Consider the following 17768-nt stretch of genomic DNA (forward strand, 5'->3'; position numbering starts at 1 on the left):
ACTTCATCCCTGGTTTCTTAGGGAAAAAAGTGACCATAAAAGTGACCATTTATAGGATATACTAAAGAAGCTGAAATGTCTATAATTTTGTTCATAGAAAGAACATATAGTAAAATCCATTCTGTACAACACATCCAGAAGCATTTTTACAGATAAATGTACATTCTCATAAGGATAGTATATACATGCATTTATTTGTAAATGTTGACAAGGTATTCCTTGTGGTTCTTGGAATATTTCAGGAAAATTCATGCAGAGAAGAAGTACTTGTTGGTCAAGACCCAACTGAACCTAACCTGCATGGGACTACCTTCAAGTGTAGTACATTGTGAAGGGATTATTATTCCATCATACAAAACCAAACATGCCTACAGAGCCATCAAGACATTTTCATTAAACAGCTATAGCCATGTCTGACTGAATACACTTAAGAAGCAAGAATAGAAGTCATGTCCATTTTGAAGGACTTTAAAGAGCTCCCATATGTAGAGCATCAGGCTGAGACTGGACCATGTTGCCATACTCATATTCTGCATGAATTCTACAGACTTCTCTGCCCCCAGTAGTCAATACAAATATCAGATATAATGAACACCTAAAGAAATCTATATGTGACAGCATAGTATAAATGAGTGTGTGTGTATGTATATGCCAGTATGTCACCTAAGAGGAAAACAGGAATAAATAAACATAGAATAAACATAGTAGCCAATATATAAACATATGAACTGACAGCAAAATACTGAGAAAGAGAAATTATAGCAACTTTTTTTTTTTTTTTTTTTTTTTTTTAAGTACCGGGGATGCAATAGGAACTTCAATCAATCTGAAAAACTTCAAAGGAGGTTAATTCTGAATTTAAGTGTCAGATAGTAAATGGCAATGGGAAATTTTCATCTCCCAGCATTGTAAAATTTTTCAGAAAGAATTCCCACAGTGTAAAAAATCTGTAATAAGCTGATCCCTAATAAGAATTCACTGAGCCAGGAGTGGGTTCTTATTGTGTGTGTTTAAGCACTTCCACAGAGGAGAATGCTTACAGAGCTTGGGGTAAATCCTGCAATCCTTACTCAAAGGGATTTCATTTGAAGCTTGGAGAGAGTGCTGTACAGTATGAAACCAGGGGAGTTTTGAAGGATTTTTAGGAGGGCTAAATCCTCAATTTTCAATCTCTCCAAAATAATGGAAATCCTCATCTGAAAACACCTGGTAGTTGAGATGAAAGAGAAATGCTACAGTGTACAAATTATTTTCCAACTTTGTTTTTGAGTTCACTGTGCATCCTTTCTCTCATTTAGCCAGCACTAATTAATCCTTTGTCTATAAAAAAAGCAACTGAAAAGCACTCATTGGTTCTAACAGTGACAAAAAGGTAGGCATAATTTCTAAAATACCAAGAGCTAAAAACTGGCTAAAAGGAAAGATGTTGAAATTAAAAAAAAAAAAAAAAGGGGGGGGGAACAAATTCAATCAGATGCACATTGCACTGCAGCTGAATTTTTTTCCAGTATAAGTAAAATTTGCTGAAGATGTGAAATTAATTGGGGATAGAGAACAGCCAACAGATTCATTTCTAATAATATTTTTTTCTAAAAATATTCATTAGTGCCCTGAAAAAAATGAATCAAGATATATGGTTTCCAAATACTCTAAGTGATAGCTGATATACTAGAAATTATATGAAACCAAGGGTTTAGATAGATTGGAGAAACTTATACATTATTTTCTATGTGAGGCAGTATAAAAGTGATTTAGGCAAACACTTGTTAAGTGGATCAGAGCTTGGCAAGATAGTAAAAAGGAAACTTAGAGATGAGTAATAGCAGGAGAAAAGAGTCATACTAAAGAAGAAATGTTGTAAAGGTTCTGGATTATAAAGAATACTAAACCTACAAAATCTTGTCTTTCTTAAACAATGGAAGGCCGAAAGGACAATGTAACCATTCTGTTCACTGAAGAAGGCATTGAATTCACTGAAGTATTAACTTAAATTACCTCTCTCACGTTAATTCCTCTTGTTATCAAATTCAAATCAGAGGAATCATACTGCAAAACAGTACTTGAGCTGTACAAAATTGTGGTGTTAACATCCTACCAGTTGTACTAATGTGAGATGTAGCTTAATCCCCTTGACAGACAAGACAGCTTGAGCTAAAACTACTGCTAGTTAACAGGCTCTCTTACAAGTAAAGGGCATGCAAGTTAGGGATAACAGCGGAGTTAGCCCATGATGCTCCAAGGATCATGCTTTATTTATTGAATGAATCCTGAGAAATGACTATTTAAATTTAGTGCATATTTCCCTGAGTTCTGATTTTCATTTTTTCTGACCTACACTAAGTCCCAATAGCAAAATTGTCTAGTTATATTATTTATTTATTTATTTATATATTTATTTGCCCTTGATGCAATAATTTACTGTGATGATCTACAAACTCTCAAGGCCCTTTGTTCAGTGCCTGTTGTGAGAGGTTAACGTGGAACATCAGAGCTTAAAAGAATGTATAGTTTTCACCTATAACCATGGCTCAAAAGAGGTCAATCCAATGAAATACTGCTTGTCTTGACTGGAATGTCATGAGCTCCTCTTACTTTGTCAGGTCCTTTCATAGTTATGATCCTGAAAACCCCACATACTATTTAGCTCATGTTCTTTAATGTACGCTGTCAGTTTAGTAGAAATGCAAGTAAAAATCAAAACATTTCCATGAAGAATATTTATATTTCTGCATTAAAATCTTCCTCTCCCCTATCTCATATTATTGAACATAACCCTGGGGTCAGATTCTGACCTCAAACACAAAGCATGCAACATCCTTGTAAATCAATAACAACTAAGCAGTACTAAGCAGCCAAGACTAGCCCCCTGCAGTACAGCCTGTTGGACATCCTCAGAGGGAATGCAGAGAGCTCCTTGAAATCAAGGAAGCTTTATGTTAATTAAGTTGCAATCAAGCCCTGTGACAAGGCAGATTTTTTTATGTAAACTAACTGTTTTCCTGCCAGCTCACATCCTCAGTTCCTTGTCCACCACAGCTTTCCCAGCACATCTCTGGGACTGTTAGTCTGAGGGTCTAGTAGAGAGCTGAGCTCAGATCTCTCAGTCCCCAAACATCTACATGCTGCTCCACATGCTGTCAGATCTCATGCAGGTTCACAGGCCTGTTTTATTATTATTTTTTTTTTTTAGGCAGCATAGTGGGGAGCTAGCAAGATAGAAGATGTAACAGCCTCAGTGTCTACACATAGAGCCTCCCAGATGGGACATAGCTCCCTAAGCTTCTGATTCTCATGGAGAGAAGCCCAGACAATTGGAAGAGCAAATTCTTAACTTTGTCTATCTAGATTTGTTGTTCCATCTAGCATAATGCCTGAAGTCATGTCAGCCCCACACATTAGGCCCCATCCTCTTCCACGGGATTTTTCACTCTTTGGTTTAGAATTCTATGTCAACATGAAATAACAGCCTTCTCTGTAGAAAGATCTTGTCTGGAGCTGGGATGCAGGACGTATACTAATTATTTGTAGAGCCCACTTGAAAATGTAACATGTAAAGTAGCTCTGCAGTTGTTGCAAGCAATTTATGATTCAAAGAAGTGATTTATAATATCAGGCTTCCCAAGATTACAACCATAATGACTATCTGACAGATTTTATAAGCAAATCGTCCAGTCATTTCAATTGGATTCTGGCTGGCTAAGGACTGGGAACTGTAAAAAGGCTATAAGATTTGGCCTAGAATCAGAAATAACATTTGCTGTTTTCCAAACGTGTGGTAAACAAGAAAGGAGATATTAAATTTTTGTACATCTCTCAGTACATGCAAATTAGAATGGAAAGAGCCTCATAAGAAAAAATACAGAACAACAGCCATCTGGATCCAAATCCTGCTCCAATGAAATCAAAGCCTTGGGCCTGCTTTTGTCATTATTTACACCCTTGTAAGGCAGGGTAATATCAAGGCAATGGGTATCATCCTGGCTTTGATGAATTTATCTGTAAAACCCCACTGCCTCCAGTGAGAGGAATATTTCAGAGTCAGTAATGATGTAAAAACCAGAGCCAGACCAGCTTACTTCAGTGGTGCAGGAGATGGCTCAGGTCTGTATGTCCACATTTTCACAACTTACAGAAGTACAGAAGAGAAAGACTAAAAATGCTTACCACAGAGAGGGAATTGGAAAGCAGTGTCCCGTCTTGGCCAAGCATGTTGGAAACTGTAATTTCGGGTAGATCCATGTTTTGTGGGTGGAATGGAAGGAGGCCATTGTGGTTCATTGGATGACACAGAGAGTGGTATCCAGACTCCATCTCATTCAAGTGTACCAGTGAGTGGTCAGGCAATGACGGAGGAGTTATAGGAGGTATGTTGAAATCTTCACTTTCAAGACTTGGGCCAGGGAAAGACTAAAAAACAAATACAGAAAGTGCCATGAAAGTCATCTGAATACTGAATAGGAATAATACAAGTCACACAAAACAAACAAAAAATGCCCAAATCACATTCTTCTAAGCAGGAACTTCAATTTTACAAAGAGAATATTTTAAACACCCATATATTATAACAGTGGAGTTTCACCATTATGTATGGAAGAAAACATTACTTCTAAGGCATAAAAATCTCTGATACTTTCACAGCTTCCATTAGAAAGAGATTTTTTAAAAAGAAGCTGAATTCAAGCAGATTTGAAAGGTCCTATTAAAATTTTCCAAGAGCGTTCATTTAGCTGAATACCTTTTTCATGGGAATAGTGGAAAAGGGAATACAATTTATAAAATTAACATTGGCTCAAAATGGTTCACAAGACTCCCTGCCACTCAGATCAAGAAGTATACAGTGAGGAAGAAAGATACCGCTTTTAGGCTTACAGGAGAACCATGCATTTATTTTGCTACAAAGAAAAACAAATAAATACAGAAATAATACATACTTTGTATGAACATCCTTCATGTTTATAAAAATACATCTGTGGTATCTGTAAAATACAGATTTTTCCTTACTTAATCTGTAAACTCAACCATATATATGTTTTCAGTCATCTAAATGAGTTTTTCCATAAAGCAACTGTTTAAACTTTTGTTGTCCACTGCCATTAAGTCATCCAATTCAATATGACCCAAGAAAAAGTCATAGGCAAAGTCAGAGTAATGCACCAAGGTGGATAATTGCTATTATTTATCTACATTCTTCATACAGCAGGTAGGCTCATTTGGGGAATAGTGGGGGGTATGCTTAGATTTCTTAAAGGAAAAAGGTGAGCAGTGTTAGATGCATGATCCAACTCAAGAGTTAAAAAGATTGGTTACAGTCGTTCACTCTCAAAGTCTGCTCTGCTTTTGTGAGAACAGCTATAATCTCCATCTCCTTTTGCAAACTATCACTCTTTGCACATCCTACACCCACAGTGCTCAGATTTATAGCACAGGGAACCTAGCTTCACCCTTCCTGCCCCTTTGTTGCAAAATGGCCCTGCTCTGAACACTGCCTTTCTTAAGTCTGGGAGTGAAAGAATTTAAATACATTCTGCTTCTGCAAATGATGAAAAGGAGGCCATAATTTCAAGGAGCAGCTATTAGAAGACAGTGTATTCCGAGGTATGAGTTTGTAAATGGAGGACAGTATGGGGTATAAATTCATGCAGAAGGACAAGGGACGAGTCAATGCCCAATTATCAGCAAAGAGCTTTTTCATTAGTCATCATAGCAATGATGTCCTTCCCAATGGCTAAAGTTACTCTTTTCTGGGTGAGCACAGATATAAAAACTATAAATTGGAACAACAACAAACAACGTTGCATGTTTTCAACGAGCTGCTGAACATAAAAGTTAGTCCAGTGCACAATGCCCTGGTTTTGGTTGCTTCGTTTGTTTACCAACAAATTTTACACCTCTGTTATTGATTATCTTAGTATGAAATGGAACAGGAAGGATAGACTGCAAAGACAAAAGTAGAATTCTAAAGAATGAAACAGGACGGCAGAACATGGAGACGAAAAAGTTTGCCAATGATATCACTGTTCTTATTTGTGAGGACTTTGGTTCTGCCCATGCTTTCTAGTTGTGTTTCTCTTCTCTGGCACCAGATTTTGCTCTCTCCCTGCCCCTGTGCTCTCCTTAATGGGAAGTTGGAATGAGTTTTCTGCCATTTCTGTTGTATTTGCCCTTGCTTTTAGAAACAGAGCCATTGCCAAGGGAGAAAACATATACAGGAAAAATAGATCCTCATGAAATGAGGAAATGGGGAAGGGCTTACCTACAGCAAATGGAACAAGTTTTATTTGCTCAACTACAATGTATAAGTTGTGTAAAACCAAATAAATTATTATGGACACGGAATACACTATTTGTTAACTACTATAACATAAGATAGATGACGAAAAAGAAAGGTCTCTGAAGAGATAGATTAAGGTCTAATACCACAGTATTAAAAAGTGAGGAACAGAAATGAAGGAAGTGACAACATTCATAATGCTCTTATAGGTGAAAACAAACAAACAAACAAACAAAACTGTGAAAAGAGGACGTTTTGTGTTCAACACTGTCTTTTCCACTATCCCAAAAGACTGATGGCCTCTCCCATGGCTTTACAGGTACAAAGAAGTGTTAATCTAACATTTGCTTTTTCTCTCTCGCTATTCTACAGTGAAAATACCATGTGCTGTGAATCAACATGTCCCTGCTCAATACTTTCTAGAGAAGGAAAAAGAGATCTGGCCTCCTACTTTCCTGAAGCAAGAGTAGGACAAAACTACATTATTCTCTGACCACTTTAACAAGAAGAAGGGACTTCAATTTACATTTACTGTGGAAGCAAATATTCTTAAACAAACTATTGACAGTCTGGATGTGCCTACACCAATAATACTGAGGTTATTTGTCAAATCAGCTATTTATTTCTGCACCTCCAGCTTTTGCTGTAGTTAGATTTAGATATGCTGTTTCAACTGTCTTTAATTAGTAACACTACAAAAATGTGTTGAACAGCAATTGAACTGCCTTTAGGACATTGACTTACTAACAAGGAAATAAAATACTATGCCATAAAATTCCACAACCCAAGTTGTATCATGTGTAACTACATAATTACTTTATATATGTTATATGAAATAAGCATTTGAAATATAGACTAAGCATTTTAAATACAAGGTTGCTCTGATTACTTTAAAAAAAAATAATCACACCATGGTTATTGCTTGCAAACCAGTTAGACTGTATTTGATCCCACATCACTGTCAATTACACTTAGGTAAGCTTCTTAAAGTAGTATGAGTAGTACAGTAGAGGCAACAGTAACATGACAAAACAATATATACTATTATATATGTGTATATATATAGTATATATGATATATAAAGTATATATGATATATATGTCATATATATATCATATATACTATATGACTATAGTAATAAAATTCTATCATGCTATGGTAGTGACTGAAAAACATAGCCAATTATAAAGCACTAGTGTTTCCTATATATTTATTAATTTAATTAATATAAAAAGATGAACTATTTGTCAACTTCAGTAAAGGCAGAATTCAAGCCATATGTTAATGGAATGGACAGATACTTGGGAGTACTCGTGGAGCACCCTATTCATCTAACATTTTCCAGGCAAACTGGTATTATGATACTTAGTATATGTCTATATTGTTCCTCAGGGAAGCTACTTTAACAGTACCATGACAGTAACATGACAGTGCTCTGGTTGCTCGTGTTCAGGAGTAAGGTTAAGACGCTTGTAATGACTTGGCACACTGGCACATCAGAAGCCAATGGTCCTATACATGTTTGTAGTAAACCTAACATATCCCAGAAACAAACACGTTGCAACTGCACATGGCGGGAAGAAGTGAGGAATAGGACATACATTTGGCCTTCCTACAGGAGCTACAAGTTTCAAACATCCACTCCTACAACCCTGTCATCTCTCCCCTCACCAACAGGAAAGCCTTCTTAAGGAGTCTCTCTGGTTGCAACTGGTCCAAAGTAGCAGTGGGCTCTCCTGGAGTGTGATGCCATTATCTTTTTCCCCAAAAAAACATCTGAAGGCACAAGCCCTGTCCCTAGGTTTTCCCTGCAGCATGAGCTCCTGCTCCCAAGGGCAGCCATTATCCTGTCCCTACTCCTGGACTTTCTTGGAGAATCTCTTCCATCCCAAGCCATTTATCAGGAATTTCTAATGAAAGCCTTAATTTAACACCAAAACCATCAGAGGTGGTTATAGTCCCTGTAACAAATTACAATTCATAAGTACAGCTCATATGCATTAATAATAATTGTAGCCTATAGCATCAACCTCTCATAGGATTTTCTGGGGCATGAGGAGAAGGATTGGGGTCTTCCCTAGCACCCCTTCCTCCATTCCTCCCCTACTGCCCAACATGGAAGTGTGTTTTTCTTTCATGGTTGGCCTTAGTATCAGCATGATTTTGTGTACTCAGATAGACATGGAATAGCTCCTTTTCATTCTACTGGTCCCAGAAGTACTGTCAAGCTTTCCTTTTCACTTTTGAATCAAAAAGAGTTGCAGTAAATGCTTTATTTACTTTACCACAGAGCTGCCAGGAACTTTGCCAGTAGTTGTGCTTTCATATCATGACTGTGGGAGTGACTGAGGTTTTTATCAGCTCTTCAGTTTAGGGGAACTTCCTAGGTCTTCATTACATTCCAGAGAGAAAGTCCTTTGCAAAGTAACACCATAAAAACACTGCAATGCACTGAACAGATACAGGCTTTAATTTGACTTCATAATAAAGAGCATTTTCATTACACCTGAATTTATTACAAGCAGATTTCAGTATATTTCAGGTGGGAGTTACATAGTGGATACCTCAGAACTAACCATCCTTAAATGTGGGTTATTTATAGACTTGAAACCATGAGTAAACAGTTTGAATCAAGGATGTCTTCTCAAATCTAAAAAACAATGTTCTGTGTTTCTGGTTAAATATCTGTGACATTTCTGCCCCAAATGATGAAAACATCATAAAACAGATGATCTTTGAGATATCTACCATGAGATCAAGAGACCTCAATCTGTGCCACCTTAGCCTATAATTTTGTGAGAATAGTTTACCAGAATAAAATGATGCAAACCCTTAACCCTAATTCACCATCCAACCCAAGTCCAAGCTTTTTTTCCTGAACAATCACCTTGTTGGTCTGCTTCAATTTAATTTTTATGCCATTTAGCCTGGCCAAATCCAGAAGTAAGATAGAGAAGAGGGGCAAAAGTGGATGTATAAGGGGAGGCTTTATATGTCAAAGGGCAGTTCTTTAATTTAGCAACAATAGGGCAAAGCATCCTGTTATGCTAAGAACCCCAAGAAAATCTACTATCTTTATTTTTAAAGAAGCTGAATAGTCATTGTTATCAGAAAAATAAGGAAAATGCTTGCACAACCTGACTGCATACGTAAAGGGAAATAGAGAGAGGAAATATTTCCTATTCTCTGAGGAAAAATGAATAAGGAGAAAGGAGGAAATTAAAATAAAGACCTTTTGCTTAAATAATCTACAGTGGTGATTTCCTATTCACCAGAAAAGCTTACTTATATTTCAAAATAAATTTAACAAAACTTTAAAAAGTAATCAGAAAAGGTAAACCAAAGACACTACAAACAAGCTGACCACAAGAGGCAGCAATCATTCAAATATCCGATATAAATCCCTTTGGAAAAAGCAGAACCATTAGTATATGTCAACAGAAAAGATATAATATACATTCAATAAGTCTAATCTGTGTGCTCAGTGGTTGCATCAGTCACTGTGCATGTATTCAACAGAATCTGATATTAGTAACAATTCCTTAAAAACTGAAATTTGCCTATAGATATTTAATTCAAATGAAATGAATGGTACTGCCAACTATGTAGAGCGTGTCTTAATTTTTCATTTGCACCAAGGCTTCTGCATCTGAATTGTGGAAAGATGCCAGTTTTTAAAAGATAGATGCTTCAGGCAGTCTTCTCTTCTATTATTGAACACATTGTTACATAACTGAAATAGTTATGAATCAAGAGTAATGTAAAAACAATGAGCTCATTAGAAGAGGAAGAACAGCAACATACCTTATACACATCTGAGAGTTAGGATAATATATTCAACAGTAGATACTTCTAGGAGTTTGTTTTAATAGGATCAACCTTATCTCTAATTCCTTAATGGAGGACCTTCAGAAGCAAGTGTTTTCTTTTTTTCAGCTTCTTTTGTCTCTGCATGAGCAAGGCTTGATAGCTTGAGACTATAATGCATTACTGTGGAAACCTTCGGTCTGTTACATAAATCATCTTAACACTCAGCAAGAATTGTCCAACAGTGCCATTGATATGTTCAAGTCAATGATCCTGCAAACAATTTTTTTTGTGTGTTTCTTCATATGGCAGACAACAGCAATAAATCATATTCATTTTAAAATGTACAATATACTAATTTATCAAGCAACAGCTATCAAAAATATATTACAGAGGAAGGTATAACTTTTTTCTATTGTGTTAATCAATTTCTCTAATTTACATTATGTAAAGGGCAAAGCCTCAAGCAAAACATTAATTTTCCAGTACCAGATGAATTCTATTTTCAAGAAGCAGAATGTGCTGACAATGATATTATTGATTTAAAATAATCAAAATTTCAAAGTTAACAGAATTATGTAAAAGAGTAGTTCCACTCAAGAATCTTTTCATTAATTATATTAATTTTATATATATACCATAGTGGTTTGTTGGGAAATGTATTTTCAATGAAGCTTTTAAATTGAAACACATTTTAAAGATGACAATGACTAGAAACACAAATGTTATAAAAGATTACAAGATTTGGGCCCTGCGAATACCAATATTGTAATCAAAGCATTCAAGCTTCCCTTCAGTCAAAGACCCAGCTGTGCAGTTTTCCTATTTAAATTTAAGTGAGAAGTGCAAGACTTCCTTAGAATTACTGAACAGCCCCCAGAGCAATTCCTTATGAAACCTCAGGAGCGTGAGGCACCTGTGGAGCATGCTTATTCCTCCAACCTACAGCCTTTCCCAGCTCACCTGTGCCACACTCCTACCCACATTAATGAATTCTGGAGGAGGCCCAGCCAGGGTCCTTATTAGACACCTTTCTTTCTTGAAAAGAAAGGTACTTGGTTCCCCACACCGTGTACGGTCCCTATTTGTGCAACCTCCAAAGAGCAGCACTGGGGGTACTTTAGGAGGACCCCCATGTAAACACAGATCTTGCTTGTCCAGTGTTTTGGGGATGCTGAAAGAAGGGGGAAACTTTCACCCTGAGTTTTCCAGCATGCTACCTCCTAAATACAAGTAGAGAAATTCTCCCCCCCCCCCCTCCCCCGCTGTTATTTCAGGCTTTTACAGACCTGGTAAAGGATGCATAGAAAAATATTCACAAGACGTTCCTTGCAACAACAGGTGCAATAACTTTATTATTATTAATAATTATTATTTTAATGAAAGGTACAATCCTAAAGGTAAGTTAGGATCTTATTTGACAACTTTTGGTCTGTACTATACTGCAGTCAGTATCACCTATGGTATAATCTTGAAATTACACTATACTTCTATAAATTAGTCACTACATTTTCTAAATATTCTTCTTCAACTTGAGTTAAAAGGCTTATTAAAAATAAAATAAAATAATAAAAAAAAAACTTTTTTAGCAACATCTGCAACATGTACCTAAATTTTGCACACTATAAAGCACTGGGTTAAAAACAGCAACAAAAACAACAACAATAATGAAGAGAGATATGCATATTCAATAACCAGAATTTAACTTACAAAAAAAAAAAAAAAAAAAAAAAAGTCAAATCTTCACAAATCTTGCTGCTTGAAAATACAAATGATACACCACATTTAACCTGTCAGAAGCCTCATTAGCATCATAGACTCTAAACCAGCAATCAAGACAGTGTGCTTTTCACATGTTTACATTTTTGAATGCTCTTAAAATAGCAGTAGTATAGATTTACATTTAAGTATTTCTGCTCTGGGGGCAAATATTCTGTCTAAATTTCCTAATTCCACCTGAGAAAGACATGTAAAAATGAAGCAATGCTGTACCCACGGCACACAATGTCAAAGGACAAAGAATCCTCCGGGGGGGGGGGCCCCCCCCTTTTTTTCCCTCCTTTTTACTTAGAAAGGCTTGAGAACAATGGATTGCTTTCCAGTTTTCAGAAGGACATCCAGTCCTACTCACATTATACTTCTCCTGAACTACTGTTGAAATTTCCAGAAAAATGTCTGATTTCATGTAAAATGTTACCAATTGAAAAAACAAAGATTGACACATAGACAATGGCTAGTCTTCATAATTGTTCTGATTTCATTTTTGCTTAGCCCTGTGTCAATCGCAGGAAATCTTGATAGGTTAGGGATATGAAAGCTCTCGATTCATATCAGTGGTGCCACTGAATTGAACGCCTAGATTTTGGACTTAGGATGTTATAGTAACAAAGCCAAGGAAGTACATGAATGAGTAAAGGTTATTTGAGTAAAGCTGGAAGGATCTGGCCCTCCATTAATAAAGTGTCATGTAAGCAGTAAGACTGCTGGGACCTCAGTAATAAGCTCAATCGTACTAATATTGCACCAACCATCAGTAGTGTAGTACCTATTAAGACATTTTTATAAACTGCAAGAAATATGCGAGCTATTACAAGATATAATTCTGAAAAACAGACTTCTATGTAAGAAGCCAATTTAAGAGGAAAACAACATAAACAATAGTAACTTGTGTGCTCAAGTGAAGCATCTTTTTAATTTTGAGTAATGAAGATGTCAAGCCAAATGCTAGAGTAGTTTAACTTAATTAGGTGGCCTATTTTTCCAGGCAGCCTTTCATTTCCCATTGAAAACTCAGCTTGTATGCAAGGCAACAAGAGCAATTTTGTCTGTAATGAATACCTCTGGGACTCTGCAGAGTGATCATTTGAATGTTACATTGAAGACTGGTTTGAGTAACTAGTTTGGGCTTGTTGAGCTGCCAGACTTTGTAAAACTAACTAGATTAATCAAAGCATGGCATCTTATCGGTTTATTCGGTCAGAGGGCAATAGGTCAACCTGACTGTATTGCAGCAGCCTTTGCCAAAAGGGACAGTATAATAGTAATTGGTCTAATTTGTAGTTCAAATTCATGTAATTCTTACAGACGTTTTATGGACTAAAAAAGTTCATTTTATATGAAGCTTAGTTGAAAAATACTGCCTTTAACATTTCCCATGGTTACATCCCATAATTCATCCACACTGCTGACCTGTAGAGTTTCCTGGAAAGGAAACTACATAACTAAAATATATGATGTCTATAATCTGTTTTCACATGCTAAAAAAGTTGTACATGAAGGAGTAGAGGGAAACATTCTGAAAGATATTTTACACTGGTTGCTCATTAAACAGAAAGTTCTCTCGTCATGCACAGCAAAAAGCAGTGCATTTTCTCTTGTGATATGGGAAAAAATACCTCTGGCTTTTGAACACAGAATTCATCATTTGATGATTGATTTTCTGTTTACCTTTTTTGTGGTAAAATAATAGCTTTTGTTATTTTTACTGCATTGATTTATAGTGGGCTTATCACTGAAGTTGCTATCATCCTGATGCCACATCTTTGACAAGACACAGTATTTACATTATTTCCCTCCCATTGGCAACTCTTAAGAAAAATACTCTTAATTGATGCACTGGATCACTACGTAAACAACAGGGCCAACTTCACAGTTTTAGCATTACTTTAGCACTATCTGACATTTACTTCTAAAGCCCCAAACTACTGGAGCAAGGCAATTACCCTCTAAAACCGCTTTCATTAAAAAGTTTTTAGCCCTCATGGTTGTAAAGAAAATGTAAGTGCAGGGTTTCTACAGCCAGAAGATGAATAAAAGGATGAAAAAATTGTTATACTTGCCAAGGTTTCTGATGTGATCTCAGTTTTACAGATCCATGCTAATGATTTTTGAAGGCTGGAGAGGGACACTTTTGTTTATACAACTGTAATTATGGGTATGTTTGCTTAGAATCCTTAGGGAGAAGTTTTTGCCCTCTTTAGTGCTTTTACATCATGTACTATAGAATAGGCATTAACTGAAAGAAGCATTAAGTAAAAACATGTTTAAATAAAATAACTCATTTTTCGGTGATAAGTCGGTCATATACATTTCTACTGGTTGGAGTAAAAGTCCAATACTTACTGAACAGCTGAACTAAAATCAATTTCAGCAAAGGAAGGTAAAGTTATTTCAACTAAACTATATCTTTTCTGTAATCTTTGAAAAAAAAAAAGAAAAAAAAAAAGGCTTAAACACAGGTCAACAGACCATAATTTTGATATAAAAATTGAGGCATTTGATCTTAGATAAATATAAAGGTAAAACTCTATAGTTGAATACATACAGAGTGCATGTGCCTACACTTTGCATTGAAGACATTCATACATGCTTATATAATACATATACATACATACATGCACAGAGCCTTGTTCATGCAACTGTTGATGCATTGTTATCAGGGACACAATTCTTTCCAGACTCTGGGCCTTATCCCCAGAGCATATTAGGAGATTATGTTTTACACAAAAGGGAAATGCAGTGTAACATTATCTCTATCTTTAACTACTCATTCAGGATATGAAAAATATGCCTGGTGCTTTTGTTCCCTGAGTCGATTTAAACTTACATCTCCCCATCTCCGCCCCCCCCCCCCCCCCCCCCCCTTATTTTTTTTTGGAAAGTGCCATCTACAGCCTTCTTCAAAGAAATGGAGGAGCAGGAAGCGGACTCCCTTCTGTTGATAATGTATTTTTGAATTTACAAGACAGTGGACCAGGAACAGAGGGGTTGAATACGGTCCAAGAGAGCCCTGAACTGCAGCCAACCAGCAGACTGACCAGGTGGTGTTGTTCCCTCAGTGTGGAGATGCCTTCAACTAATTAGCAAAGAAAGACTTCCCAGCTTTTGGGCAGAATTGCCCTTAACTCCAGGGTAGTATGTACCCTCCTACAATGGACCAATTTGGTTATGAAAACTCATATATGTCTACTTGGATGGAAACAAATTAGTGAGAAGAGACTTTGCACTGGGCTTCACAGTGTGAAGCAAATAGCTGCAGTGATAGCAACTTACTGGTGAGGATATGGTGCTCAGAGACAAGGACACCTGACTTGATAGAGCTATGTCTCCCCTCACAGTGACAAATGCCCAGTCCATGAGAGAATTTTTGCTTTGTTCCTGAGTTGTCCTCTATAGCTTCACAGTTTGTGCTTTTGAATGTGGGTTTTTATGTCTTCTGGCAAGTGACAGAGGTGTTTTATACTCAAAGAAATATCAGATAAAGGATGAAGATCCATCATGATAATATATTTTGAAAAAAAAAAAAAAAAAAAAAAAAGTCTTCACAATTTTAAGGAGAAAAGATTTAGGCATGTGGTTCAAGAGGCTTCCAGACTGGAAATCCCAGGATAATGGAGTTCCCATTGTAATGTCCACACTTCCATGTACATACCCTGAAAAAGTACGTTTATGATACATCCTTGTCCTCAGGGTTTCCTTCTGGACAGTAGATCAATGTGGTCCAATTCCAGGTCAGATCTTAGTTTCAGGATGCTCTAGTCATCACCTGTTTTTCCCATGGAGAAGATGCAGAACTGCTGTAGTGTCCATCATCTAAGAACGCTATTTTTCCTGAATCCTTTCTAAGGCAGACAACTCCTGCCATGCTCAGCTGACTGCAGCTCCAGGGCTTTGCAAGAAGAGACATATCTTCTGGTAGAAATGGGATGCAGTGCCCTGAAATACTAGCCTACCTTTTGGAAAGGACTACAACGGAACAAGAAAGGGCATCTATTATATAGCATTCATTCAACCCTACTTCACATGAGTAATAGCTGACCTGATAAGAAATTAGGGTATAAACATGAAATAGGAAGTTAGGGATAAATCTACAATAATGCATTTGGCAACAAAAGACAGAGGGACCCTTTACTTTCCTACTGACATGAAAAATCTGTTGGATGTCATCCTATCCCATTTTACCCTTGAGCTGTACAGGACAAAACAGTTTTGACACCCTTGGTGCCCACTGTGTTAAAGAGTATACATATCATACATAGGTCTCCCTGTCACACTTCTGGGAAGGACGAAAATATCCTCACTGTGCAAGCAGTATGCTCCCCTCTGCCTCGGGTATCTGCTATCTTCCCACAGGGGCAATGCAGGTACTGCCCCAAATCACTGGCTAGTTCTCCTCTGTTCCCTTTGGATTACAACTGAACATTTTTCAGGCCTTGGGAAGGCTTAGAGAAGTGTTGAGGCCCTGTACAACAGAGTCCTGAATTACATTCTGTATTGTGACTAGAAGAAATGTAAAATAAACAATATAATTTTATTCTGTGTTTTACATGGCCCACAAATTACAGAAGGAGAAATTACATGAAGAACAATTCATCTTCAAAATTCCAATTATAGGTGTGGGGAGAAAACAATATATTTCTGAGGATTTGAAATGCAGAGCAGTTGACATAGTTTTATTTTAAAATGATAAATATTTTCAGATTGAAGTGCAATTAGTAGTGAAAATGTCATGTAGTTTTACTGTGTATGTTTGTTAATATGGCTGGCATAACTCATTTAGGAGATGCCTGCAGTGCAGAGTCCTATGTTACATATATCATAACCAAAAATACAGTACTTACATGTATATATAAAATGTACAGAGACAACATTGCCAAACAGCCTTTTGGGACAGTCTAAAAGAATATCATTAATTTTTACAGTATACTTACACTTCTGGCTCAGTTCCAGCACTGGCTTTCTGTAAAAATCATTTCAAGTATAGAATTATGCTGTTTGCTTGCAGCAACATCACAGGAACAGTAGTGAGCCATATGTTGCTACTTAGCAACTTAGTCTGTAAGTCCCAAAGCATGTACTGATTTGAAAATTGAACAGAAATGATAATTGTTGAGGGATGCTGTGAGGAGACTTGTCTTGGATTACCAAGCTATGCAGATGTTTGATGTTATATAGCAAAAGGAACAAAACTATATTTTTCCTGTCCAATGGCTGAGCTTATATTTATGTTAGCCTAAAGGCGATAAATTGATTGAAAACCTTAAAATAATAGAAGGTGATGTTTTTCTGGATATGAACACTTTGCAGTAAACAAAAAGAACTGAACTGAAGTGCAAAGTTCAACTTTTTCAGAGCAATTGAAACATTTCTTATGTCTAAATTTTATTTTACTCTGAAAGACACTTCATTTTACAGTCCCTGTATTTCTTGAAATGCTGGATTCTAGTAAGTTAGAAGGAGAAGACAAAGCCAGCAAAGCTCACTTCTCACAATTAGATCCAAAGAAAGTAGATGAGCATGTCAGCATGCACCAGGACCCCCAAAATCCGGCTTCTATAGTCATATAATCCTGAAGACAGGTTAATGGAAACCCCTTAGTCTCTGGTGTTCTATATCATGACCAAGTCTGCCATCCTACCTCCCAAATAAGCTGGGTCAGACTCTGAAATCAGAAAATGATGCTCACTCCTGACCCAGTCAACATGATCCAAGCTCAAATAAAAGTTTCTGATAGGGCCATGCCTCTCCTAACATTTGGGATTCACACTTTAGTTAGCAGATGTGCATCCATTGAGGGAAGTGGAGAATTCACTCTTCATTCTGACGGGATTCAAATCCTCATCTCTGACCTCTCAGGAGAATAGCTGAGCTGCTGGGGATAGGAGGTAGCTTGCAATCCTCTCCCTGAAGT

General features: G+C 36.8%; 1 protein-coding gene across 9 annotated transcripts in view; it reads right to left on the reverse strand.

Annotated features, from left to right (window-relative positions):
• The window catches only part of TOX (thymocyte selection associated high mobility group box), a 219771-nt gene that overhangs the window by 84980 nt on the left and 117023 nt on the right, over positions 1-17768 (reverse strand). For all 9 annotated transcript variants that reach the window (XM_035318437.1, XM_035318440.1, XM_035318439.1 and 6 more), the window contains one exon: positions 4165-4407. In XM_035318437.1, the coding sequence (XP_035174328.1) occupies positions 4165-4407 (243 nt within the window). The remainder of the gene's footprint in view (positions 1-4164; positions 4408-17768) is intronic.

The sequence above is a fragment of the Oxyura jamaicensis genome, chromosome 2 (assembly GCF_011077185.1).
Source record: "Oxyura jamaicensis isolate SHBP4307 breed ruddy duck chromosome 2, BPBGC_Ojam_1.0, whole genome shotgun sequence".
Taxonomy (NCBI): Eukaryota; Metazoa; Chordata; class Aves; order Anseriformes; family Anatidae; genus Oxyura; species Oxyura jamaicensis.